General features: G+C 47.7%; 1 protein-coding gene across 6 annotated transcripts in view; it reads left to right on the top strand.

The window, feature by feature from the left end:
- ptk2aa (protein tyrosine kinase 2aa) overlaps positions 1-27293 on the top strand; it is a 108438-nt gene that overhangs the window by 30346 nt on the left and 50799 nt on the right. For 2 of the 6 annotated variants that reach the window (XM_056297931.1, XM_056297929.1), the window contains exons 1-7: positions 1004-1754; positions 4721-4962; positions 11439-11608; positions 13883-13970; positions 14281-14360; positions 15261-15323; positions 17572-17626. In XM_056297931.1, coding sequence (XP_056153906.1) covers positions 1631-1754; positions 4721-4962; positions 11439-11608; positions 13883-13970; positions 14281-14360; positions 15261-15323; positions 17572-17626 — 822 coding nt within the window. In that variant the 5' untranslated portion in view covers positions 1004-1630. Of the gene's footprint in view, positions 1-986; positions 1755-4720; positions 4963-11438; positions 11609-13882; positions 13971-14280; positions 14361-15260; positions 15324-17571; positions 17627-26846; positions 26864-27293 lie in introns of those variants that run through there. The other 4 variants (XM_056297935.1, XM_056297930.1, XM_056297932.1 and 1 more) reach the window with 4 other exon arrangements.

The following is a 27293-nucleotide window of genomic DNA, read 5'->3' as shown; positions in this document are numbered from 1 at the left end:
GTGTGAGCTCGTCGACATGCATGGCACACCCAAAGGCAATGGCTCTGTTGGCATAGTGGCGCTCTGTTGGCTTCTCTCCTCTCCTCTCCTCTCCTCTCCTCTCCTCTCCTCTCCTCTCCTCTCCTCTCCTCTCCTCTCCTCTCCTCTCCTCTCCACTCCTCTCCTCTCCTCTCCTCCCCTCCCTTCCCCTCCCCTCTCCTGCCCTCCCCAGTTCATCACCGGTGTGGGGATGTTAGGCCTGTATGGCTCTGTTGAGATATCAGCGTACTAAACAGCAGTAGGAGGGGTTTGGATGGAACATAGAGGAGATGATTAGCATATTAATGGGACGTAGCCCCGCCCCCTCCACCTCCTCTCTCTCCCCTCCTCCTCCTCTGATTCCCTGCTCAACTCTCCTCTCTGCCCTTCCTCCCATTCATCCTGAAACAATTGCTCTCCCCCTTAGTCTCTCTCTCTCTCTCTCTCTCTCTCTCTCTCTCTCTCTCTCTCTCTCTCTCTCTCTCTCTTGCTCACTCGCTCTCTCAGTATTCATGTTTGCCGACTGTCTACTTTTCCTCTCATTTTCTGTTCTGAAGTCCGGGACGAAGGTTCTGCCTTTTATTCTTTCCCTCCGTTCTCCCTGGTTCTCTTTCTCTTCGAATGGGTAACAAACTCTCCTCTCTCGCTCCCCTTCCATATCTCTCTCTCAATCTGGCTCTCACTCTCTGAAACCACCTACTAACTCAATGTGTACAACTGGGATTCGGACTCGTGGACTATCGCTGGAAGTCTAGTGGCCTTGCTGTACGTTCAATACAACATTCACACAACTCCGCTGCGCTGCCCTGGCGATGGTTTGAAGGAAGTTGCCGAAGTGTGTGTGTGTGTGTGTGTGTGTGTGTGTGTGTGTGTGTGTGTGTGTGCATGACAGCCGCTTGGCAGTCCCGTGGCGACCGCGTAACCATGAAGTTCAGGCCGCTCTCCCTCAGAACCAACACAAATGCGTTCCGTGTGTTTTCCATGGCGGAGGCGCAGCGGAGGAGCTGAAGGAGGCCAGAGGAGAGTGGAGAGAGAGGAGGAGGAGGAGAAGGGGAACCGTTGCGTGAACCGGAGTAACTCATATCTCTCTGAGGTTTCTGTTATGCCCCGGGCCAGCGTGGATTATACCCCCGATAACAGGAAGACATACAGTCACATTTGACGGACATACATTGACGTATGCTGGGTTTTTTTTTTTTTTTTTCAGCCGTCACTTTGAAACTTTATTTTCAGCGTTTTTCCAAGTTTAATTATTGGTTTAAATCAGTCTGATCTTCTTTTCTTTTCTTTTTTTTACCAAGTCTTTGGACTCGGTTCGCCATCTGTCACAGTCTGACCCCGGTATCTACGCAGCACACCGAGAGGGAAAAAAATCACCTTACAAACTCTGCCAAGATTTCTATTGTGGAACTTCGGGAATTGACTTTTGCTGAACAAAGGCGCGGGTGAGCGCCGGACAGACGCACTGACATTTGCCGTGGAGACTCGATGTGTGTCTGTGGCTCTCTGTGTGTAGAGGGCATCGTGTGTTTCCTGCACGACGACCCCTTCGGATCTTACGTGTGCATGTGATGTGTGTAGAAAAAGAGGTGTGTGAGCATAGCCGTGTGTGATGCGTGGTTGTGAGCCCTCCGGCTGTCTGTCTGCACTCGCCCCGGACAAACCGAGGGACAGACAGACATGTGCTTCCATGGAGACCAGCGGCTGTAGCCCTTTCCCCATGTGTTGGGACCCAGGTATGGATGATATCGCTCAGTTGTGTTTTCTCTGTCTTGCTTCAGTTGCATGAGCGTGCACACACACACACACACACACACACACACACACACACACACACACACACAAACACACACAAACACACACAAACAAACAAACGGGAACACACTGGAACAAGCACTGGAGAGGCCATCCGGTGTGATATCTGATGCCATGGGAACGGAGTTGGTATCCAGCCAAACCAGCCGTCACAGCAGTGTGTGTGTGTATGTGTGTGTGTGTGTGTGTGTGTGTGTGTTGTAATCGTGAGACCTGCCACATTATATTGTTGGCTTGCTGGTTCAGATGTTCATATGCGGTGTGAACGGTTGGTATCTCTGAAGCATTTTCTCACGTCATCACTGAATGGTAGGATGTTTTTACCGGCAAGGAAAAGACAGAAGTGATTAACCCTGAGAAAAGTTGTCCATTGTTTTGTGATCGTCTTTTGATCCTTGTAGACAAATCCTCTCTTTCTTTTTTTTTTGGCTGCTCAGCTACGGAGCTGTTTGGGACTCAGAGCCTTGCTCAAGGACATATAAGCAGGGCGGCAGGTTGCTGTCCTTGGGGCTCGGGCAGTTTCTCCAGTCATCGCACCACTTTCATACTGCATGTATCACAGGACTTATTTGGCGCGGTGGCCCTGTGGTTAGCGCGGCCGCCTCCCAGCAAGAAGGTCCTGGGTTCGAACCCCGCAGTTGTCCAACCTTGGGGGTCATCCCAGGTCGTCCTCTGTGTGGAGTTTGCATGTTCTCCCCGTGTCTGCGGTGGGTTTTCTCTGGGTGCTCCGGTTTCCCCCCACCATCAAGAAGAAACATGCGTGTTAGGGTTAGTACGCCTGTCTGTGCCCTAGGGAAAAGACCCGGAGTTGGTCCCTGGGTGCTGCACGGCGGCTGCCCACTGCCCCTAGCTAGCCAGCTAGGGTGGGTTAAATGCAGAACATAATTCCCCTACAGGGATCAATAAAGCATCTCAGAATCAAAATGTAGGCTGATTTGACATCACGGGACGCGTTCCAAAACTCGGAGACCCGTCCAAAAAAAGATGCTCAGTCTGTGTAGTCAGAGGTACCCCAAAGATCGGGTACCCCAAAGATCTTTGTGGCGTCTCCATAGAAATGAGGGGTAGTTTCACTTGACTGTAGTTAGATTAAAAAAAAGCAAAATGATCACAGGTGGAAGAATGACCATTCTCTTGGTAGAGTTTAGTCTTACCACTGAAGCCCGGGGCAGCGGGGCAGCTGAAACTGCTGATGGGTAGTGAAGAGAAACTGTCGTGTGGCCTCAAGTACTGCTGTCGAAGTAACAGCCATTTCCACTTAAAGGTAGAATGAGTAAGATTTGTCGGTTGCGGTTCGTAAACGCAACATTCAAAGTCCCCCCGCCCCCCCCGGCGCAACGTCACCAGAAGGACACGCCCACCGACCGCGGTTGCTGGATCACATCCCAGTCGGCGTGCAGGCCAACTCCGCGTCGCTCTTCATTCCCATCCTCTCCTTCAGCGCTCGCCAGCGGATGAAAGCCGACCCCGGGTTCACTCTTGTTTTGGAACGAGCTTTGTCCACTTGGCGTTTCGCCTCGCTGTATTTGCGTCTTTGCGGCGCTGTGTCCGCCATTGTCGTGGCTTCCTCTTGGATGCGTGCTTACGGTGTCGAGCGGACACCTGGTCGCTGCGTTTTTAGAATCCAGCTGCCCAAAGGTTAACGCCCGGAAACGGGCCGTACACAGCAAAATAGGAAAATATAGACAGAGGACGGGGTCTGTGCAGGTACAGACACCGCCACACACGTGTAGTGGGTCATAAGTGATGATGGAGGGATTATTGTTGTATGAATCTGCACTGATTTTTTAGGAAACTCCTACTCGTCCCACCTTTAAAGTCAACAGTGATTCTGAAACACAGTTTGATCTCACAGCAACTCACAGGATACACCTGTCTGTTGTCATTCTTTATCCAGCTTCATGTGCTCTTGTGTGTGTGTGTGTGTGTGTGTATTTGTGTGTATTTGTGTGTGTCAGATTCTCTCTTTTTCTCTCAGGCGTAATTACCTGCCGTGGCATATCACTTTTCCTTTAATGGAAGAGAGAGAGAGAGAGAGAGAGAGAGAGAGGAAGGGGGAGAGAGAGAGAGGAAGGGGGGAAGTGAAACAGATCTTGATATAAGTACACAGACACAGAACCACACTCGGTAACAACACAACATACGCCCGCTTACAGGGGAAATGACACACGAACACCAGGAAGTGCGTGAATGACCAGACTAGATCAAAAGGAACAATTTCTTCCAGCAGTTCATTGTTGTCTCTCAGTGAGACACACACACACACACACATGCACACACACGTACTTATACAAATTCTGTAAGCAGCGTAGGTTTCCAGTCCTCTCTCTCTCCTTCTCCTTCTTTCTCTAAATCTTTCTCTGCCATTCCGTCTTCTCACTATTCTGTCGGCCTCTCTGTCTGCATGTATTTTTGCCTATAGTCCCTCCCTGTCCATCCTGGTGAAGTGGGGGGCGCCTCAGATCACACACAGCCAGCTGTGTGTATAATGGCTTTTTGTTGGCGTGTGTGTACGTTGTGGTGCTGTGGTTGTATATGTCGATCTGTGCCTAGACTACAGACGGAGCATTTCGGTTTTCTTCAGATTATTCATTATAGTTATCTGCCGGTTGAGTATCGGGCGTTGGGCAGTGGAACATCTGCTCTCACTTGTTCCTGGTGATGGGAGGCAGCAGTTAATGTTCACTGATACAAACCATATCCTTTCTTTCTGCCTGTGGGGGATTTTCATTAATGTATCATTGTTTCTGACAATGGGAGTCACTAGTGAATAATTAATAATACAGACCAACCTATTTCAGATAACTGGAAATTCAGTGGATTTCCCCTTTAAAGTGTTTTGGGCCGATTCAGCTCATGACTCTGTTTGATTTCCTCTCCATCCTAGAATATGACAGATACTTAGCAGCGGTGTCATCAAGGAAAACCATGGCAACAGCCTACCTGGAACCCAACCTGAACCACACCCTCCTGGGAGTTGCCAAGTCACGACTGAGCGCGGGGGGGTCGGACCGGACCGGTGCCGCATCTGTGGACAGGGTTCTGAAAGTCTTCCATCACTTTGAGTCCAACACTGAGAACAGCAGCTGGTCCTCCAATATCAGATATGGGGACGCAACAGATGTTAGGGTAAGAAGACACCCCTGCATCTCGCATCGTATCTTATGCATCCTGCATAGTATATATACACACACTACTACCACTACTACTACTACAACTACTAATCTTGGCTGCTCCTGTTAGGGGTCGCCACAGTGGATCATTCGTTCCCGTCTCTTCCTGTCCTCTGCATCTTCCTCTGTCACACCAGCCACCTGCATGTCCTCCCTCACCACATCCATAAACCTCTTCTTTGGCCTTCCTCTTTTCCTCTTCCCTGGCAGCTCCATATTCAGCATCCTTCTCCCAATATACCCAGCATCTCTCCTCCACACATGTCCAAAACATCCCAATCTTGCCTCTCTTGCTTTGTCTCCAAACCGTCCAACCTGAGCTGTCCCTTCTAATCAAAATTAACGTGTTAATTTTTGTGATTAATTTGAAATATGTAGCACGTTTAAATAAAATGAATGCCATTCCTGCAGCACCATTTTGTGTACTTCCTGTGGCGGCTATGCGAGGCTGTTTCACATGTATATCGGGGGGATTCAGTTGTGCGCTCTCCCTCCTGCTTGTTGGCTTGTGGAAAACTGTCCCCCCCCCACGCTGCTCCTCGCTGGACCGTTACAGTGCGTAACCTTCATCTCCGCTCCCTCACAGCAGGAGGCTTTATTTGTTGCCAGCCCTCATCCCCCTCATGGAGGATATTAGATATTCTACTGTGCTGTGCCTTTGGGGTGCTTAAGGGGTTCTGTGATGAACACGTGATGAACGTCGTGAGTTCACAACACTTTAAATTCAACTGGCACTTGAACATGGAACACGTTTTTTATCGTTAATTATTTACAAGAAAGTATTGCCTTCCAAGCTGATATCTAATTTTAATGGCCTCGATGGTTTTGAAATTCAACTGGCACTTTAACATACAAGCCAGGGTTTTCTTATTATTTCTGTTAGTGCATGTGTGAAATATGCCTTTCAAGCTGACCGTCAGTGTCGATGGCCTTGGTGGTTTTACTGGTCTGTACTTCACAGGAGAGAATCTGAGTTTAAAGTTAAAAAGATGCGATTAAACAATAGTATTTGAATTTAAATATATTTCCTTTGTGTTGAATCTACATTATTTGATTTCACATTTAAATATCTATTATTACAAGCTTTAGTCTTAAGAAGAAGAAAGTAGGGGCGCCTGGGTGGCGTGGCGGTCTATTCCGTTGCCTACCAACATGGGGATCGCCTGTTCAAATCCCCGTGTTACCTCCGGCGTGGACGGTCGTCCCTAGAGGCACAACTGGCCGTGTCTGCAGGTGGGAAGCCGGATGTGGGTATGTGTCCTGGTCGCTGCACTAGCGCCTCCTCTGGTCCGTCAGGGAGCCTGTTCGGTGGGGGGGGACTGGGGGAATAGCGTGATCCTCCCACGCGCTACGTCCCCCTGGTGAAACTCCTCACTGTCAGGTGAAAAGAAGTGGCTGGCGACTCCACATGTATCAGAGGAGGCGTGTGGTAGTCTGCAGCCCTCCCCGGATTGGCAGAGGGTGTGGAGCAGCGACCGGGACGGCTTGGAAGAGTGGGGTAATTGGCCGGATACGATTGGGACGAAAAAACCCCCAAGAAAGAGAAAATAAGTGCTTAATTGTGATTATTCACAGCAAATTGTGTGATTAATCAGTCAATTTTTTTAATTGATTGACAGCCCTAATACAAACACACACACACACACACACACAAAAGGTGGTGAAAGTTGTCAGAGGGTTGGGGTTGATGGTTTAAAACCTTGGAAGGCTGAGAAAATCTGGATCACTTTACCAGCAATCGCTAAGGAACCTTTGAGCACAGTGCTAACTTGTTCCAGTTGTGTGACTCAGAGACACAACAGAAGAGTCTGTGTGTGTGCGTGTGCGTGCGTGTGTGTGTGTGTGTGTGTGTGTGTGTTTTCAAAGCAGAGCGCTCAGTCAGCGTTCCCTGGGTCAAACTAAACACTTGCAGACTGGCAGACGTACAGATAAGCATACGTTCCCATTCTTGAGGAATACGAATTCTGGATCTGTGAATGTTATCTGACACAGTATTAGGTGTGAGCTTCCATATAGTCCACTCTGTGTTTTTTAATTTTTAATTTATTTTAAATGTTTAATCAATTTTAATCCGTGGCAGTGTTTCCCGCTGGTCTGAAATGTGCTTATGGTGGTAGTCTGTAATGCCCCCCCCCCCCATTGGTACAAAAATGGTCTTCTTAGTGATATTAAACTGTGCATTATATGAAGAATTTGTCGTCTAACCTTAGTTAGCCTTCTTAACCAGGCAAACTCCGATTTCAAACCTCCGCTGCCTTGTGGGACTCGTCTATGGGAAGAAACCCTGTGGAAAAATCTACATCCTTCTCCATTGCCAGTCGTCTCGCTTAGTCTTGCCGCTGGTAGTAGGTGGTCTCAGATGAGAGAGTGGGGTTGATGATGTGCAACTCTTCCTCACTTTAATCATCCCGCAAGTCATCGGTCATCCATCACATGGTGACTAGATGGTCGTCGCTGCGACAGACGAATAACAACAACAACAGCCTTCTTAGCCATCATTAGCCGTTAGCCTTGTTTGCTGTCTCGCTAATTACAGTAGCCCATAGAGAAAAATGGTGCCAATGCTAATGGGTGGCACAGTTGCCATGGTGATACAAGGGCGCTCTTTCTCTTGATGAATTCAAAGTCCATTCATTATCCAAACGGCTTATCCTGCTCTCAGGGTCGCGGGGATGCTGGAGCCTATCCCAGCAGTCATTGGGCGGCAGGCGGGGAGACACCCTGGACAGGCCGCCAGGCCAAATCAGAGAATAATTACGCAATAAGCACTGAATGCTTGCAGGAACTGCACTGGTATCTCTAGCTCTCTCCCTCTCCCTCTCCCTCTCTCTCTCTCTCTCTCTCTCTCACTCGCTCACTCAGTCACTCACACTCATTCACTCATTCACTCAATCACACACTCTCTCACTCACTCATTCACTCACTCACACTCTCGTTCTCTCTCTTTCTCCTTCACTCACTCGCACTCTCTCTCTTTCTCATTCACTCACTCACACTCTCTTTCTCGCTCTCTCTCTCTCTCTGCAGAGCATGTGTGAATATTTATGTACCATTCTCACACATGCTGAGCATGCTCAAGCAGAGCAAACAGGGACAGGAAAAAAGATTGTCCTCAAATTAATTGATCACAATTTGCATCATTTTCATTAATAGTAAAAAAAAAAAAAGTTGCAAATTCTAAAAATTGACACCGAATGTGCCTTGGCTCCCCCACCCGAATAAATATGATGTGTAGGAGCCACTGCTTGCTCTGATAAATGTGAATGTTTGCCTGGCCTGGCCTGTGTAGTCGTGTTAAGTAGACGGGTGCTTACTGGTTGTCCTTAGTCCAATGTCCTCGCTGTCTTCTCTAATATAGGGCAGCAGACATGAAGAGAATATTATAAGAGCAGCAACAAAGACCCTTGGGCAAGCCTTGGTGTGTGTATGTGTGTGTGTGTGTGTGTGTGTGTGTGTGTGTGTGTGTGTGTGTGTGTGTGTGCGTTTGGTCGGTATGTACTACACTTTTTAGTCAGAGTGTACCTGTTGGCTCTTTCTGCTACTCTATATGTCCCGTCCCTTCTGTGTATGTATCTGTGTATTTTTGTATGGCTGTGTGTGTGTGTATGTGTGTGTGTGTGTGTGTGTTTGATGTGTAGCTCAGTTTTAGTTTGCAGTTGCCTTGCAGCTCCTCTGGAAATTAATGCCGGGATCAGATTATACGATATTTTTGTCTTTCACGATGGTCACCGTGGCGGCACGGTGGCGCAGTGGTTAGGGCGGGCGCCTCATAGCAAGAAGGTCCTGGGTTCAAGCCCCGGGGTAGTCCAACCCTGGTGGGTCATCCTGGGTCGTCCTCTGTGTGGAGTTTGCATGTTCTCCCCATGTCTGCGTGGGTTTCCTCTGGGGGCTCCACTTTCCTCCCACAGTTTAAAGACATGTAGGTCAGGTGATTCGGCCATGTGATGGCCTGGCGGCCTGTCCAGGGTGTCTCCCCGCCTGCCGCCCAATGACTGCTGGAATAGGCTCCAGTATCCCCGCGACCCTGAGAGCAGGATATGCGGTTAAGATAATGGATGGATGGATGGACGATGGTCACCGTGTCAGATTAGGCAATCTTAATGCCATAAACCCTGACCATGTCTTGGTGGGACGACTGGCATCGCCACAAGTATGATCCTGACCAGTCGTTGTATTCTGCCTTTCACCATCTTAAGGGAGTTCATAGGTCGTCGGGGAGAAGGGTCAAGAAATTGTCAGTCATGGCTACAGAAGTGCCGTGTGTGATACTGGCGGTCCTGTGTTCCAATAAGAAAGAAAAACAATTGTGGATGCTGTTGCGGCCAGTGCTACTGGGGAATGATAGCATAGCATAACCAGCTACTCACCGGGTTGCTGAAGTGCCTCCGCTATTTCTCGCCAACATTTATCTTTTTATATATATACATTTATTTCTAGTTTTTCCCCTTATCCCACCCGATTAACCCAATGGCATATGGCCGGAACTCCCCTGGCTCACGTTTCCACCAGAAGGAGATAGTCGTAACACCAGCTTCCTTCAAACTCGTGTCGGCTGCTCTCGCTATTTTACGCGCTGAAGCCTCGCATGGATTGCATCACCTTCAGGCCACGAAGGCGACATATTGAGAATGTGTTCGGTTGCTGGGCTGCAGGCGCCCGGATGGGCCGGAGGGGTCGCTGGAGAACGGCGAGTCCCCGAACACTACACCCGCTATCCCTCGGGTAAGGGTGGCCTAATGAAGGCCTTACACCATGGACGCTCTGGCAGTGACCGGTTACGGCGAGTCTGGGGTACGAACCCCTCCAGCCACACGACGAGCTTCCGCGTCCAGTGTGAACCTGGAGCGGAGAAGCTAGACCGTGTGCCGAAACTGCCGCTGCAGATTGCGAGCCGGCCGCGAAGCTCCGCGCCGCAGCGCGTCCTGTCTGAACAGACCAATTGCTTAACATGAGCGCCAAAAGGAGGTGGGCAGCGCTTTGCGTCCAGTCTGTCCTCTCCTCTCCGTCTATCTGTATCACAGTATTTAGGTCAGATGCCCGAGGGGTTTGTGTAGCAGTGCACATGGCCCTCTGAGCATTAATCTGTATATGTCTGTGTGTGTGTTTTTGTAACGTCTGTTGACTTGTTTGGTCGGGACTGCCACATTAGATCGGCTGATGTAACATACACACATGCAAGCATGTGCACACAAGCGTTCATACACAGATGTGTGAAAAAATGCCAGACGCAGGCAGTCTGTGGGGTAAGACATTCTGACTGCATTCTTCTCTTGTTTGTCCAACACACACACACACACACACACACACACACACACACCAACTGCGTTTACCGTCTCCCAGGGAATTGAAAAAAATGAAATGCTGAATTTGCCGTCGATTACCACGGCAACAATCGAATGCGGCCCTAGTTCTTATTTGTACAAAACAGCCCTGTCCAGTAACCTGGAGCACTTTTTTATTTGTATTTATTATTTTGAGCTGTGTTTGAGTTCGAGTGAGAGAAGGTCCTGGAAGCTGGTGCAGTTTTAGAGGAAATGGAAAAATTATTTAATAGTGTTTTATTATGAACATACAGTTGACATTTCCATTAAAGTTACAACAGTGTTTGTGTATGCTGTCAATTATAGCTCTTAGAGGAAAAAAGGGAATTGTGCTCGGGTAGCTCAGCGGTCTATTCCGTTGCCTACCAACACGGGGATCGCCAGTTCGAATCCCCGTATTACCTCCGGCTTGGTCCGGCGTCCCTACGGACACAATTGGCCGTGTCTGCGGGTGGGGAGCCGGATGTGGGCATGTGTCCTGATCGCTGCACTAGCGCCTCCTCTGGTCAGTTGGGGTGCCTGTTAAGGGAGGAGAGGGAACTGGGGGTGATCCTCCCACGCGCTACGTCCCCCTGGTGAAACTCCTCACCAGTTTCACCAGTTTCAGTGAAGCGGCTGGTGACTCCACGTGTATCGGAGGAGGCAAGCGGTAGTCTGCAGCCCTCCCTGGATCGGCAGAGGAGGTGGAGCAGCGACCGGGATGGCTCGGAAGAGTGGGGCAACTGGCCAAGTACAATTGGAAGAAAAAGAGAAAAAGTCCAAAATAAAGGCGGGGGGGGGGGGGATTGGTCAAAATCAGAATCGGCAGGTCAGACTTTAAAAAATTCGGAAATCAGAATTGGCAGGAAAATTTGCTATCGGTGCATCTCTGGCATAAACCAAGTAGAGTTTGTGTGGGATTTGTGCTTTAAAGTGTTAATGTTGACAGTTTTAGGGGTTGTATTATAAATGACCTTGCTTATTACTTTTCTCGAACAGTGAATTAACGAGGCAAGCCAATGAGAATTAGGTTTTTAAGGCCTGAAAAAACTGCCCTTCCCTTCAAGGAGAAGTGGAGATGGGAATGGGAAGTCTACAAACCATACTGAAATAATCACTTCTGTCTTTCCAGGGAATCATTCAAAAGATTTTGGACATCAACAAAGTGCGCTGGACTTCTTGCTTTGGCCTGCGCCTTCGTAGCGGCCAATCAGGCGACCAGATCCACTGGCTCCACCCTGATATGGGCGTGTCCCACATCAGAGAGAATTACGAACAGTCTCATCCGCAAGAGGAGTGGAGGTGAGAGGAGGGGGCAAATGTGTGTGTGTGTGTGTGTGTGTGTGTGTGTGTGTGTGTGTGTGTGTGTGTGTGTGTGTGTGTGTGTGTGTGAGAGAGAGAGAGAGAGAGAGTTGCCTGTTTATTTGTCTTTGAAAACAGTGATTTGTGTGTCCCCATGGTCTTTATGTTGTTGATACCTTGTCTCTGACGTCTGATCCGGTTCATCGGCAACACTTCTGTCAACTGTACAACAGTGCATTTAGTAATATTTCATACAACTTTTCTTTAAAGTTCGTAAGGTTATGAAGCTTATTAAGCCTCAGTAGCTAATTCCCATTCCTGCTCGAAAGCAGTTCTCCTGTGATGTGTTTTGCTCAGAAGTTGACGATGCATTAAGACACTCATACTAAACCAGCGTGGATAGTATGGTCAGTTCAGGCGCCTGTTCGGGGGGTGCGGGGGGGAACTGGGGGGAATAGCGTGATCCTCCCACGCGCTACATCCCCCTGGTGAAAGTCCTCACTGTCAGGTGAAAAGAAGCGGCAGGCGACTCTACATGTATCAGAGGAGGCATGTGGTAGTCTTCAGCCTCCCCGGATCGGCAGAGGGGGTGGAGCAACGACCAGGACAGCTCGGAAGAGTGGGGTAATTGGCCAGGTACAACTGGAGAGAAAAAGGGGTGAGAAAAAAAATTGTTTTTGTAAAGTTGAAGAACTAAGAAACCGTTCAAAATTCACCTCTTTGGGTGTTAAGAGTTGGTGCTCCATCCAAATGAGAACTGAATTATATCAAGTCTCTGTCAGATATTAAAAGTAATTCAGTGAGGTAAAAAAAAACTGATTTTTTTTAATTCTAGCAAAATGTAAAAAAAAAAAAAAACTCTTATATAGTATCCCTAAATAGAGGGATACTATATAACATGCAGTGTGTTGCCTTTGTGGTTGTATGTTGTGCCATGGGAAAATAAACCATACAAACATATATATATATATATATATATATATGTGTGTGTGTGTGTGTGTGTGTGTAGGTCAGGATTTTCTAAGTCAGGGTGTGCAGAGAAACTGCTATAATAGCAACTGGATAATAAAGACAAATTTTCTGGATTTGTTTGAGGATGACATAACCTGGACTGTAAATTTGGTCAGAACTCAGGAGCATGTATTCCCAAAAGACTAACTTCCCCCAGAGTCTGCCCTGTTGTACACCGTGTCTTAGACATGATTTAGTTCTAGCGCCATTGTGCAGCCTGGTGGTGCCATGTGGCTCGCATCCATGTGTAGCGTGGATGTCAGTGCTCTGGTGCACTTTGCCATTATGAGGATGGCCTTGGTGTTAATCCCATTGTAAGGTAGAGACCTTTTTAGATGGGGTGCACAGAGGGATGGAGAACCAGCTGCTGGCTTTGTCTGGCTAGGTCAACATCTATCTTTCTTTCTTTCTTACTCTTTTGTCTCTTTTGTTTCTCTCATATTGTCTCTTTCTGTCGCTGTCTTTTCTTGTTCTCTTTACATCAGCCCTCTCTGCTTTTTTTGTTCACGTAGGAGTGTTATGCATTTTGTTTAAACGGACACATGTGACTTTTATCAGTGGACGCAAGACAAAGTCCCCTACAAATATAAAGAAAACACACCTCTGCTCTGACCATCTCTTCTCTCTTCTCTTCTCTTCTCTTCTCTTCTCTTCTCTTCTCTTCTCTTCTCTTCTCTTCTCTTCTCTTCTCTTCTCTTCTCTTCTCTTCTCTTCTCTTCTCTTCTCTTCTCTTCTCTTCTCTTCTCTTCTCTTCTCCTCTCTTCTCCTCTCTTCTTTTCTCTCTCCAGTTTTCCATTCCACATTGCTATCCTACAACGCTGATTCATGCATTCATTGCTGTAAATGAGCCCAATTGTGTTATTTTAATTAAAGCACAAGATTGAGTGGTTTCAGTTGACCCTCTGTCTCCAGAGCTCACTGCGCTACAGTCATTTCTAATTTCGTGACAAAAACGGCTCGCTGTGCTACAGTGCTGCAGTAGCATGCACTGCTGACTCTGCTACCACACCGCTTCTGTTGCTGCATGACGCTTCGCTGAGCAAATACGTTTTCCAAAAAACGGTGATGGGTCTCTAACATCTTTGGTTGGAAGTTGTTCTTTAACTTTAGTCTTTACAGAAACATGCTTTTGTCCCAGCAGCTGTAATAAAAGCACAGACTCTTCTGAATTGTGATTGTGAAGACCAGTATCTAACCAGTGAAGCTGTGCGCCAGACACTGCCGTCTAACTCGTCGGTCCCTTTCGTCTCCTCTCCGCTGTAGGTATGAGCTGAGGATCCGGTACCTTCCGAAGGGCTTCCTGCAGCAGTTTACCGAGGACAAACCTACACTCAGTTACTTCTACCACCAGGTACGCGAGGAAACACACACACACACACACACACACACACACACACACACACACACACACACACACACACACACACACACACAACAATCCAGACACATGTATAATAAACATGTCATGTTCAGCAACCAGTCAGGACATGGACAAATGGCAAATAGAGTTTTCCTCTTGGTTACCTGGATAAGCTGGTTTGTGTGTGTGTGTTTGTGCTTTAGAGCATCAGAGAGTAAAATTGCTTTGGATTTGTTTAAACAAGAAAACGTGGATGAAAGAAGTGACAGCACAGAAAACAAATGCTGTGTGTGTTTTGTAGGTGAAGAATGACTATATGACGGAGATCGGGGAGCAGGTGGAACAAGATATTGCTCTTAAACTGGGCTGTCTTGAAATCAGGTAGGACGTGGACAGTAGTACCTAATAGCTGAGTGTCTCTCTTCCTCTTTCCTGTCAGATAAAAAGCAACAGTTCACAGGTTTGTTTTCTTGTCAGACTATTTGCTTCGATGCACCGTTTTAATTGTCTGATTCTCTTTTCTTGTCACTTCTAAACTTAAAAGGGTTGTTCGTGTCAGGGGTTAAATTTTTGCCGCTCTGAAACATCGCGGAACCCTTGACTCCTCATGCTACATTTTTTCTGAGCTTGAAATCAAACACCTTCAACTCTAAAGTAGTAGTTAAATACATAACTTCATCCGGGTAGCGTGGCGGTCTGTTCCGTTGCCTACCAACACGGGGATCTCTGGTTCGAATTCCCGTGTTACCTCCGGCTTGGGCGGGCATCCCTACAGACACAATTGGCCGTGTCTGTGGGTGGGAGGCCGGATGTGGGTATGTGTCCTGGTCGCTGCACTAGCACCTCCTCTGGTCGGTCAGGGCGCCTGTTCGGGGGGGAGGGAACTGGGGGGAATAGCGTGATCCTCCCACGCACTATGTCCTCCCCACGCGCTACGTCCCCCTGGTGAAACTCCTCACTGTCAGGTGAGAAGAAGCAGCTGGCGACTCCACATGTATGGGAGGAGACATGTGGTAGTCTGCAGCCCTCCCCAGATCGGCAGACGGGTGGAGCAGCAACCGGGATGGCTCGGAAGAGTGGGGTAATTGGCGAAGTACAATTGGGGAGGGGGCCCCCCCAAAAGTGCATATTTTGCTCACCAGAACCTTTTCATTGTAGAATGGAAAGGTTTCTGCATTTTCTGTGAAATTGGTTTGAATTTTAAATGACTAGGGATCCCTTTTAATGTGGACTGGACCCCAGTGATAGGAGCTGACTGTCTTCTTGCGTGTTTAATTTCAGGAGGTTCTTCAGGGAGATGAGGGGAAACGCCCTGGACAAGAAATCCAACTACGAACTCCTGGAGTGAGTATCGCTATCTCCGAGTGAGCTAACATTTACAGAACATGCCGTTGTGTCGTTCCAGTCCAGCCCACATCCTCTTTCTTTCTCTCAGACATCCTTGCTGTCAATGGGGATTTGATTTACAACCACAGAGACAGAACCCCACCCCCCGTTTAATAGGAAAAACAAGCTAGCTTACTCATTGGTACCGGGTCTCTGCACAGGGAAACGAAATTCTAGAGAAGGTGTGGAAATTGAGTTGGAAATCATCCAGGTGTTTCTGGGAAGATTTGGCACAAAAGGCATTGTTGGTTACCTACAGAAATGTTGAGGCAACTTGGCGGTCATAAGGCTGAGCCAGTATCGGCACTCTTCACCGTAATACCAATCGAAATCTTCACGTCCAGTCAAGAAATGAAAGTGTGGAAAAACTGGAAATTTTAAAATGCAATGTGTGTCGGAGATATTTTGGGAGCCTCCTCTGCAGCGGGACTATGACACAGCGAGTGTGAGATGGTCATTGTTTCGTGTATGGACAGATCAGGAGACTCAGGTAGTTGGAATGTAAAAAAACAAAAAAGCGGTATCTGGAATGTTCTGACAAATGATCACTTTACCAAAACAACACATTAGCTTTCCAAAGTCTCATGCTTTTAATACCTCGCCCTAACACTATTTAACCAAAATTCCTCAGCTACCAGCTAAATGACTATATACGAGGCTTGATGTGAATGAGGATGGCTGTTCTGGTCATCCTTGCCCTCTGCTTTCCTCCGTGCGTTGATCCGTCCCCATTTAAATGGACGCCAACAGGGAACATTAATGAGCTGCGGGCCTAACGAAGTTCGCCTCTAACAAGGTCTGATGTTAATGAGCTGCCCAAATGTCCAACGAGTCGTTCTCTCTGTCCGTCCCCCTAACAAGCTCCACTATTACCGAGGAGACCCTCTGTCCTTCTGTTTCTGCTCTCCGCCGCCAACTCTTTGTCCGTTTCTCTCTTTCTATCCTGTGCTGTCTCCTTCGCTTTATCTATGCCCTCTCATTCCATGTGTCCCTATCGTGCTCTCTTTCACAGCCCCTCCGCCCCCTCCGTCCAATCAGAACAAGTATATTTTAGACTAGAAGAGAGTGCAGCGAAGACCTTCAAAAGTCTTATGACTTCATTCTGTGCATTTTACTGTCTCTTCTACGGCCAGAGATCGAACGTGTGTGTACATGCACACCTCATATAATCTGTTTTATCCTACCCGTCTGCTGCCAGATGGGCGGATATTAAGACGGAAAGTTTTGACAGTTGCAAGGAAGTATTTGGAAGCAGTATTAACGCAGTTTTCTGTGAAAGACCGTGTCAGAATTATCTCGATGCGGTGCAGTAAATCAGTCAGGTTAAAACGAGCAAAGAAGAACTGTGACTGCTGTTTCACCCCGGTCTGGTGGTGGAACAGTGAGAGAGTGAAATTGTGAACCGAGAAGAGGAGGAGGGGAGATGATGTAAGCTGGCAGCCCAGCAATGCCTCTATCTCTCTCCCCCAACACCCCCTTTATTCCTCATCTCTCCCGAGAGGAGGTTGGGTCATTAGCCAGTTTCCTGTTTTAGCTCCCTCCATCTTTCCTTGTCTCTTTAGGTCCTCTATTCGTTTCTTGCGCTCGCTCTCTCTGTCGCTCTCTCTCTCTCTCTCTCTCTCTGCTCTCTGTCTACACACATACACATATCCATATCATATATAATGTATTCATATATATATATATATATATATATATATATATATATATATCCATTTCTCTCTCTCTCCTTCCTGCATTTCTTTCTTTTTTGTTCTTTCGCTCCTTTTTTCTGCATCCCCCTGGTCTTTGGAAAAGAGATGAGTGGAGCTCTGTAATCAGGCACTTGTCAGAGCTTTCTGTTTGCCCTCTCACTCACTTTCTCCCTTCGTCTGTCTGCCTCTCCATCTGTTAATATCTCTCACTCTGTAATTCTGTCTGTCCTGTTAATTTATCATCACGGGGGGAAAAATGCCATGCTCAGAACAGACGAAGAGACAAATGCCGTTTTCCTGTGTGTGTGTGTGTGTGTGTGTGTGTGTGTGTGTGTGTGTGTGTGTGTGTGTGTGTGTGTGTGTGTGTGTGTGTGTCCAATTGGACTCTGATGTCCTAACCATTAACATTCTTGACTGTTGTTATAATGTTGTGAACATTCTGCTCTCTCCCTCCCTCTATTTGCCCCCCCTCCCCCTCGCTCTGCCTTTCTCATCCCTCTCTCTCTTTCCAGAAAGGATGTTGGTTTGAGGCGCTTTTTCCCCAAGAACCTGTTGGACTCGGTCAAGGTGAGAACAGTTATTTTTAGAGCTGTGCTGGGGTCAGGAGGGGGAGAGAGAGAGAGAGAGAAAGAGAGAGAGAGAGAGGTGGAAGTCAAGAATTACTCATCACCAGCGATGTTGCTACCCTTTATGAGAGGAAAACCGAGCGCCATATCAGCCTAAATTTAATTCAGCTTTTGTCTTTGAATTCCTTGTGGCGACAGATTGCCTAAACATATTAAATATAGACGAGGCGGGCTGAAAGTTCTCAGATGTTCTCAGATAAGCATTTGGCGCGACATCTCTGGGCGGTCATCTCATTTATCCAATCAGATTATTCCTAGGAAAACAGTTCAGGTCATGGGTTTGAGTTAGCACTGGGGATTGTGTTAACCCTGATTTTTCCGTCATTTACCAGATTTCAGAAACATTGACGGATAATTCAGAATGCTGTCGTTTTGACAGACTCAACACAAGGGAACAGCTTTGTTGACTTTTGGAGAAAAAACTCATACATTCCTGACGATTATGGTGTGGAATCAGTCGAGCGGAGCAAAGAATCTCATGCGATATTTACCGGACAGCGACCCAGGCGAGTCATTTCATCTGACGTAGCAACATGTGTACACAAAAATACGTGTCCCTCCTCAACGTCTTTGTTGTGTTCAAAGATTTAACAAGCCTGATTGCAGGTACCAGAGTTAGGCTATACCCAAATGATGCCATTTCAACATCGGTAAAAATGAATTAAGCTGGAAGATGACCGGGAGGGGGGGGGGCAACTGGCAGAGGAGAGAGGAGAATGGTCACTGCAGACCCGATGTCCCAGAAAGTTCATCTGGACAAAAAGTTCCGTGGGAGAAATGTGTCATCACTCATCTAAGAGAATGCGTCGGTCTCAGCTGACTGCAGGTATCCCTGCTGTTGGTTAATGATGGAAACCGACGATCGGCTTCATATGCAGTTTGGCTGTCTATAAGGGTGGGGATACCTGCAGTCAGCTGTGACTGAAACTTAGACCCAGAACTCGCTGGAGGGACTAAATGTCCAATCTGGCCTGGGAACGCCTTGAGATCCCCCAGGAGGAGCTGGAGGGCGTTGCTGGGGAGAGGGACACCTGGAGTGCCCTACTTAGCTTGCTGCCGCCACGACCCGACCCCAGAGAAGTGGCTGAAGATGAATGAATGAATGACTACTGCAAGCCAAGGAAGGTGGTTCACCCTCCTCAGTCTGTTGCCCCCCTTTCGCTCTTCGTCTTCTCATCAGTTTCTTTTTTTTTTTTTTTTGCCCCCTACTTTTTCTCCCCAATTGTATCCAGCAAATTACCCCACTCTTCCGAGCCATCCCGGTCGCTGCTCCACCCCCTCTGCAGATCCGAGGAGGGGATCCGACTACCACATGCCTCCTCCGATACATGTGGAGTCGCCAGCCGTTTCTTTTCACCTGACAGTGAGGAGTTTCGCCAGGGTGACGTAGCGTGTAGGAGGATCACGCTATTCCTCCCAGTCCCCCTCCCCCCAAACGGGTGCCCTGACCGACCAGAGGAGGCGCTAGTGCAGCGACCAGGATACACACCCACATCCGACTTCCCTCCCGCAGACACGGCCAATTGTGTCTGTAGGGACGGCCGACCAAGCCAGAGGTAACACAGAGATTCGAACCGCCGAATCCGCATGTTAGTAGGCGACGGAATAGACCGCCACGCTACCCGGACGCGTCTTCTCTTCAGTTTCTATGAGCTCTTCGTCTGTATACTCTGGCTCAGATAAATACGGGCCGCCATTGAACTCAAACGCCTCATCCACGTTCTCAAGATCAGCTACTAAATATTCAGCCATGACTTTGGAAATACATGACTGCTAGCAGTTCTTCTATGCTAGGCTAGGCTACGCTACCTCAAATGAATGGTCAGCTCTGATAAGATTCGGCGTGACTTCTTCTTTTGTAAACAATCAAAATCGTGCCCCCATGCGCAAATAGTAGAAGCATTAAAAGGAATGTTACAACAGAGACCAGAAGATCTCTGGGAGGCATCCTTCCATAATGTTGTCGGACTCTTACGATAACAATCTGAGCCTGTCAGTGGCGAAAACAAGCACTTGAGCGGACATGCTTTGACACGTGGGCTTGCTCCCAGCGATTACATTGGGGCCCGTTTCACAGCTGCCGGCGCTCAGCACTGGACCAGATCCACAAATTTTTGTCCCTCTAAGCCATTTAGACCCCGAATGATAGAAAAATACTGGAATTACCCTTTAAATGAGAGTGAACGCTGACATGAAAAGGCAGTTTCCCCACTGTGAGTAAAAAAAGAGAAAGCGAACTGAAGTGTCTGAAAAGTGTGATAGTGTGAAAAACTGTGATAGAATATAGGAAGGTAAAACATGATGACACATCAGCGTTGGTGCTGATGTGTTGTGTTGCTGTGCATCACATCGCGACTGCACACACTCATAGTGGCTTCTGTCTCTTCTGCAGACCCTGGTGTGTGTGATGGCTGTAGTTTTTTTGTTTGTGTGAGTAAGGAAATGTGTCTTGTGTCAGTGATACATTTACGGCACGTGTCTGTGCGTGCGTGCGTGTCTGTGTGTATGTGTGTGTGTGTTTGTGTATGTGTGTGTGGTTGTGGGTGTGGGTGTGAATGAGAAGACCACTGACCTGAAAAGGTCTTGGTGTCAGCAGGCGGACAGACAGATGCTCTGGAGGGGGAGAATGTGTGTGTGCGTGTGCGTGTGCGTGTGTGTCAACCCCCCTGGTCATATTTAAACCCACTTTGTCTTGCCAACAATAAGCGGGGAGGGGGAAGTCTCTGTGTGCACCTCCTTGGTTCGTTTTCTGTCTGTCAAGCCCTCCTGACACCCCCCCACACCCCCCCACACATACACACACACACACACACATTAACACTTCCGTCCTCTCTTCTTCTCCTTTCCCCCCTCTCTCCTTTCCTCTCCACTACCTCTCTCTACTTTTTCTCTCTCTCCTGCTCTCCTCACCTCTCCTCTTTGCTCCTCTGCTCTCATTTTCTGCTCCCTTTGGCAAACGTGACAACACACTCTTCTGATGCCTGTCCAATAAACCATGAAACACACACACACACACACACACACACACACACACACACACAAACACAAAAACAAACGTTTCTCCAGCCACGGTGAAAAATTGGTACATTGGCAGAGACACACAAGCTCCTCCAGATATCCACACACCCACACATGCAACACACACTTACTCCTCTGTGATGGTCCATATCTACCTTTACCATGTGTCTGCTTGTCGGACTGTGTGTCTGAATTATTGTGTATGTGTCACATCAGCACACAGTTGTCATTGTTGACACAGCTACTTCTCCTGACATGTCCATGACACAGATTGGTGTGTGTGTGTGTGTGTGTGTGTTTGTGTGTGTGTGTGTGTGTGTGTGTGTGTGTGTGTGTGTGTGTGTGTGTGTGTGTGTGTATAAGAGAGACAGCAGCTGCTGTTTGAATTTTTGTCATTCGCTTCGATGAAAGAGTGGTAGTCATTTAATGGGATTATTCCGCCAATGGACTCTGCTATAAACACACACACACACACACACACACACACACACACACACACACACACACACAAACGGACGGAGTGACACGGAGACCCTGCGGCAGATGGCTGTGATAGTAAATAGTGATTGGTGTTGGTAGTAGTGAAAGCGTTGAAGTGACCAGTGCTCGTTCATTCATATCGACGGGCCGAGGGAGCAGGTTGGGTGGCGTGGACCTTCGATGGCTTGATAAAGTAGTGTTTGATAAACCACGGACCAGCGCCGAAAACGAGTCGAGGAGATTTTCATTTTTGTTCCCAACGATACACTGAAGTACTCACACTTGGTACTACAGCTGAAGTATTTGTTGTTCCAACCTAGACTACTCGTAGATGAGAAAGACCGATAGGGATCCATCAGAAGAGCCCTATCAGAAGACAGAAGGGGTGCGGTGGGGGATCAGTTCAGTGCAGAATTGCGATGCTTAAGCCGTGATGATTTTGATGTCGCAGTATTTCCTTTGAATCGCAATGTTGAAGCACAAGGTCTTGATACATGCCCAATAACCGTGTCTCTGTTGTTTTCAAACCCCAAAACACACAGCGCCAGAAATTGGTCCATCCCGATGATTGGGTCCCCCGGCACAAACAGAGCGATGTAGTGTACACTGTTAAGTACCGGGAGGACTGCCAGGAATTGCACATCGGGGAAACCAAACAAACACTGGCCAAGAGGATGACACAACACAGAACAGCTAACACATCAGTCTACACCTCTCTACAGGCCAGTGCCCCACCCCCCACCCATCTTTTTCTCCCCGGTTGTATCTGGTTAATTACCCCACTTTTCCGAGCTGTCCCGGCCGGTCGCTGCTCCACCCCCTCTGCCAATCCGGGGAGGGCTACAGACTACCACATGCCTCCTCCGATACTTGTGGAGTCGCCAGCCGCTTCTTTTCACCTGACAGTGAGGAGTTTCACCAGGGGGATGTAGCGCATGGGAGGATCACGCTATTCCCCCCAGTTCCCCCTCCCCCCCGAACAGGGGCCCCGACCAACCAGAGGAGGCGCTAGTGCAGCGACCAGGGCACACACCCACATCCGGCTTCTCACCCACAGACACGGCCAATTGTGTCTGTAGGGACACCCGACCAAGCAGGAGGTAACACGGGGATTCAAACCGACGATCCCCGTGTCGGTAGGCAGCGGAATAGACTGCTATGCTACCCAGATACTCTGGATGTGCACATCCTTGATAGGGAGGAACACTGGTTTGAATGGGGAGTCAAAGAGGCCGTCTATGTGAAGAGGGAATGACCATCCCTGAATCGAGGGGGGGGGGGACTAAGAGTACATCTGTCACCATCTTACAATGCTGTGATTGCAACTATTCCCCAACCCTCTGTGAATACTACACATGGCCGTTGTAACTGTAGTTAATGGTCACGGCAATTTGCATATCAAACCGATGGCTGGATTTGGTTGTGACGCACCTGTGCCGGTTTCGGTATTGTTCATAAGGGTGGGGATACCTGCAGGCAGCGGAGACTGACGAAGTCACTTAGATGAGTGATGAAACGTTTCTCCCATTAAACGTTGTGTCCTGGTGAACTGATGGAACCTTCTGGGGGTTGAAACACAACAAACAGATATCATGAAGAGGCTTGATGAAATTATTTCTACACCGCTGAACATTTGAGTTATGTTTAAATGTTTACTCAGGGGACGCATACTCGTGTTTAAATCCATTTTGTTCTACATTTTGTTTGGAGCGTTTCAGTTTTCACATTTTGCCGTAGAGAAGAGCCGACGGTGCCTTAAAAATTGTAATATCAAATCCCAATACTTGTTATTTAGTGATATATGAAAAAATAGCAATACGAATCAAATTGGCACTGAAATGTCATTGTAATATATCAAATCAGGAATTGCCTGCCTCTTCCCATCCTTAGATAAAAAGATGTTTCGACCAGATAGACACAGCGAAGCATGACAATTTATAAAAATGCTGCTTTCCTCAACTATTTTCCTCAACTATCACATCAGAGATGTAGCCTCCAGCTTTAAGACCTGCGTCTCCCAGGACAACGGGCTGATTATTGATTTGTACAATTGGCCTGTAATGATCCTGAAGTGCTTCCGAATGTTCCCGCTTTATCCCAGCAGAAACCTTAATGGCTTTCCGTGTTTACGTTATGAGGACGCACAAATGCTTCCTTTTGATACGAAGGGAGGACACAGTTGTTTATGTGATGGACCGTCATAGTAAGGACAGTTGAACTGGAGTTAGTGTTTGTCATCCAAAAAAAAAAGGCGATTAGGGCAGTTTATTGAACCAACATGAGAGTTAAACCGGGGGGGGGGGCAGTGGCTCAGGAGGTCAAGCAAGTCATCTGGTAATTGGAGGGTTTCCGGTTCGATCCTTGGCTCCTCCTTGCAAAGATGTCGAGTTGTCACTGAGCAAGACACCTAACCCCTAACAATGAGCTAGCTGGTTGTTACTCAACTTTTTCCCACCCACCACTGGTAGAAGTCACCTTAGAGGGAACACAAGGACGTCTGTGTCAGGGTCATGATATATATATTTTTGTTTTGGCTATTTTTGTCAGAGGGATAGTGTGACAGATTTAAATGTGAAATAAATGAAAGGTGACTGGTCTAGAGGGGTGGCGTGACTGGTCGAGCAGTGTGCTGGTCTGCCCATTTCTTCAGCAGTGGTCAGCATGGCGATGGGGGAAGAGATAGCCACGAGTGGAACTTCCTCTCAGGAAGGGTGGACACTACAGACTGACATTATCCTTCTTTGTGTGTGTGTGTGTGTGTGTGTGTGTACTGGACCAATTTCTGTGTGGTGTATACTCGCGAGGGTGTGTTGGAATTTGAGGAATTAAAACAATAAACTTATCAGGAGCTCGTAAGAGCACATGCACACACACACACTCCTACACATCCACCAAACACACACATGTAGAAACACACACAAACTCTCTGCTGTTATCTTTACTGGTATATCTGTCTTTATTGATTATTTATTGATTGATTTAATGGCGGCCTGTCCAGGGTGTCTCCCTGCCAGCCGCCCAATGACTGCTGGGATAGGCTCCAGCATCCCAGCGACCCTGAGAACAGGATAAACGGTTTGGATAATGGATGGGTGGATGGATGGATGGATGTCTTTATTGCTTAAGTGATATCCTTTGTGATCTTTAGCCCTTCAGTCTGTCAGTGATCTCTACTGAAATGAGACACATTAAGACGGACTCGTCCACATCGCGTCTGTCTATGAAGCATCGCTGTATGTGTATATGAAATGCTGACTGACAGACTTCGTGAGATGACATTGGTCTCTGGGACTTCCATCAGGATGTTTTATCGAAATACATCTTTTTGTCCCTCCGTTCTCCCAGGTCAGTGTGTGAAGAACCACCCGTCTGTTTTCAGATAGCAGCACAACGCCCAGCCTAAGTAGAGACTCAGCCATGCTTTCGCAGAACATGAGACACCTCCACGGGTCGACTTTCAGCTGCCAGTACTTGTGCGTGTTGTTGTGAACCTAGACGACAGTCTCAGCAGTGGCTTTTGGCTGCTCTCCCGTCCCGAAGAGAGCATCTGCCTCCCTTGCTTGGCAGAGGGGCATTCGCAGGGGTGATGTCTCTGCATGGTGGGGCCTACTGGGGTTTTGGGGCTACAGACGCAGCTGTAGTCCAGCATTGCTCGCAGGAGGCACAGGAGGTAGGGTTGTGACCCTGTGATGCCCTGGCAGAGGCTGGATGGGATGGGTAGGACAAGCACGTACAGATCGATCCAAGAACTCGGCCTGCCAGAGCTAAAACCCAGAGATCAAGCCGTCTGCCACCTACTCCCGTCTTGTCAGGGTTCCAACGCGTCTTGAAAAGCATGAACATTTTTAGATGGAAAACACTTGGAAAATGATGAAATTTAATGAATATTTTTCTGGCACAGGATATAAATCCTCTACACCAATCACACAAAAATTGGTCAGATGTCCTGAAAATGTTATTAAGGTCATGGGAAATTGTCAAGTTTGGTTTTAAAATTGCATTTTTACCTGCTGAGATTGCATATTTTTAGTGTCATTTTTGGGTGAAATTGCACATTTTTAGCTGCTCATTGCATATCTGTGCTTGAAGTTTTGGGGGCATGTTCGGCGACCAGCTAAATGTTACACAGTCCACATAGGGAATGTCCCTTGAAATGCCTCCCAGAAAGGACCTTGGTTATGCTGCACTGTCAAATGCCATAACATTGCACCCATATAAGCGTACCCCAAGTTTAATGTCTTTTTAGATGGCCTTTAAAAGTCCTGAAAAAGTATCTCCTAAGAAGAGCGGGAATCCTGTCTGTGCTCCTTGTGGTCACATTCCTACAGTGCAACCGACGCCCAGCTTTGACCGCACCTCCGCCGGTGTGCCTCAGATTTCAACCTGGAACAGAGACTTGCCTGGTTAGGTGCCATTACACCAGCACGCTTGTTGTGATGCAATTCCTCCAAAGGAGCCAGGAGGCTTCAGAGGTCACTTTTTTACGGTCACTGGATTCCCGTTAGTGCAGCACTTCTCTCACGCGGATGACCAGCGACTCTCCGTTCACAGTGACTTTCTCCCTAAAGCGTAATGTTGCTCAGGCCACCGGGGTGGACCCAGCCTCCTGCTGAGGTGGTGACTGACACACCTCTCAGAGCCTGTCATCGTACGTCTGTGAGCAGCAGGATGGCGTGGTGACTAGGGAATCCGTCGGGTTAACCTGTGGTCACGGTTTCAAGCCCCCATGTTTGGCACGCGTCCTTGAGCAAGGCACTAAGTCTCTGGCAGCTACAGTGGTGTTGATTTGTACATGATCCTGCATGCCGAGCTGCCTGTTGAGAATAACATGCTGGGAAACTGAACAGAAACGCACCCAGCCACATCTGTGGAGGGATGGAAAAACTCTATCCGGTCATAATTACTTGAAAAAATTGACCCGTCTGTGCTGGTTGTGTGTTACATCCCCGATGTGCCTGCTTAAATCCCGCTAGCGGAGTTTTTTAAGCATGATCTTCGCTGCGCTAAATCTTTTCTAATCTCTACTTTATATATCTGGGGTTATTTATAGCTCAGGATTTTGTGTGTGTGTGTGTGTGTGTGTGTGTGTGTGTGTGTGTGTGTGTGTGTGTGTGTGTGTGTGTGTGTCTGTATGTATCTATGTTTTATTGCAAGTATGTGTGCTAATGTGTCTATTAGAGGACCTCACTGTAACCCATAGATCAGGACTTCTCTGAGTCTGGACCTCGGTCCGCATCCGGACCGAACGGCACATCAATTCGGACCCAGCCCATACCTCCTGTTATGAATACAACACGTTGCGAAGGTTAATGTTTTCTATTGTGTGTGTATTTGCTGCCAAGTTCACTCGCGTCACCATTACAGAGGAGTGTTTGCTTTTGGGGGTGCGAAGCTTTTATTGCCCTTATGGTAGTGTAACGGGTGTAGTTGTCGTCAACTGGAGTAACGCTATCTTCTCTGCTCCGCTGTGTGTGTGTGTGTGTGTGTGTGTGTGTGGAGAGGCTTAGAGAGAAGAGGGGAACAGAGAGAAGGGCAAAAACTAGCGTGACCACAAACGACAATAACAAGTTGCCTGCCATTACACGAGTTGTTGTTATGGTTCGAGCCAGTCAGAGGCAGAGTGGGGCAGGTCCTCGAAATGAACGTTTCTACGGCTGGCTGTCACACCTTTGGGGTGTAGGTAAGCAGCTGATGGCAGGCAAACCATGCTGTTTCTCCCTCCGGATAGAATGTATGTTGACTAAGCTGACTGACTTTAACTTGAATGTGTGTTGCTTAAAAGTTAAGTGAGTTGATTAAATGTTACTTTGTATATAATAACATTTGTATATAATAACTTCTACAAATGCTGACATATACACTACCGTTCAAAAGTTTGGGATCACCCAAACAATTTTGTGTTTTCCATGAAAAGTCACACTTATTCACCACCATATGTTGTGAAATGAATAGAAAATAGAGTCAAGACATTGACAAGGTTAGAAATAATGATTTGTATTTGAAATAAGATTTTTTTTAGCAGGCTCTAACCAGAGTAGAAAAAGAAGTGGGAGGCCGCGTTGCACAACTGAGCAAGAAGATAAGTACATTAGAGTCTCTAGTTTGAGAAA

This window comes from Lampris incognitus, chromosome 18 (genome assembly GCF_029633865.1).
Source record: "Lampris incognitus isolate fLamInc1 chromosome 18, fLamInc1.hap2, whole genome shotgun sequence".
Taxonomy (NCBI): Eukaryota; Metazoa; Chordata; class Actinopteri; order Lampriformes; family Lampridae; genus Lampris; species Lampris incognitus.
The sequence above is the reverse complement of the archived record's forward strand: the minus strand, read 5'-3'. Positions and strand labels throughout refer to the sequence as shown.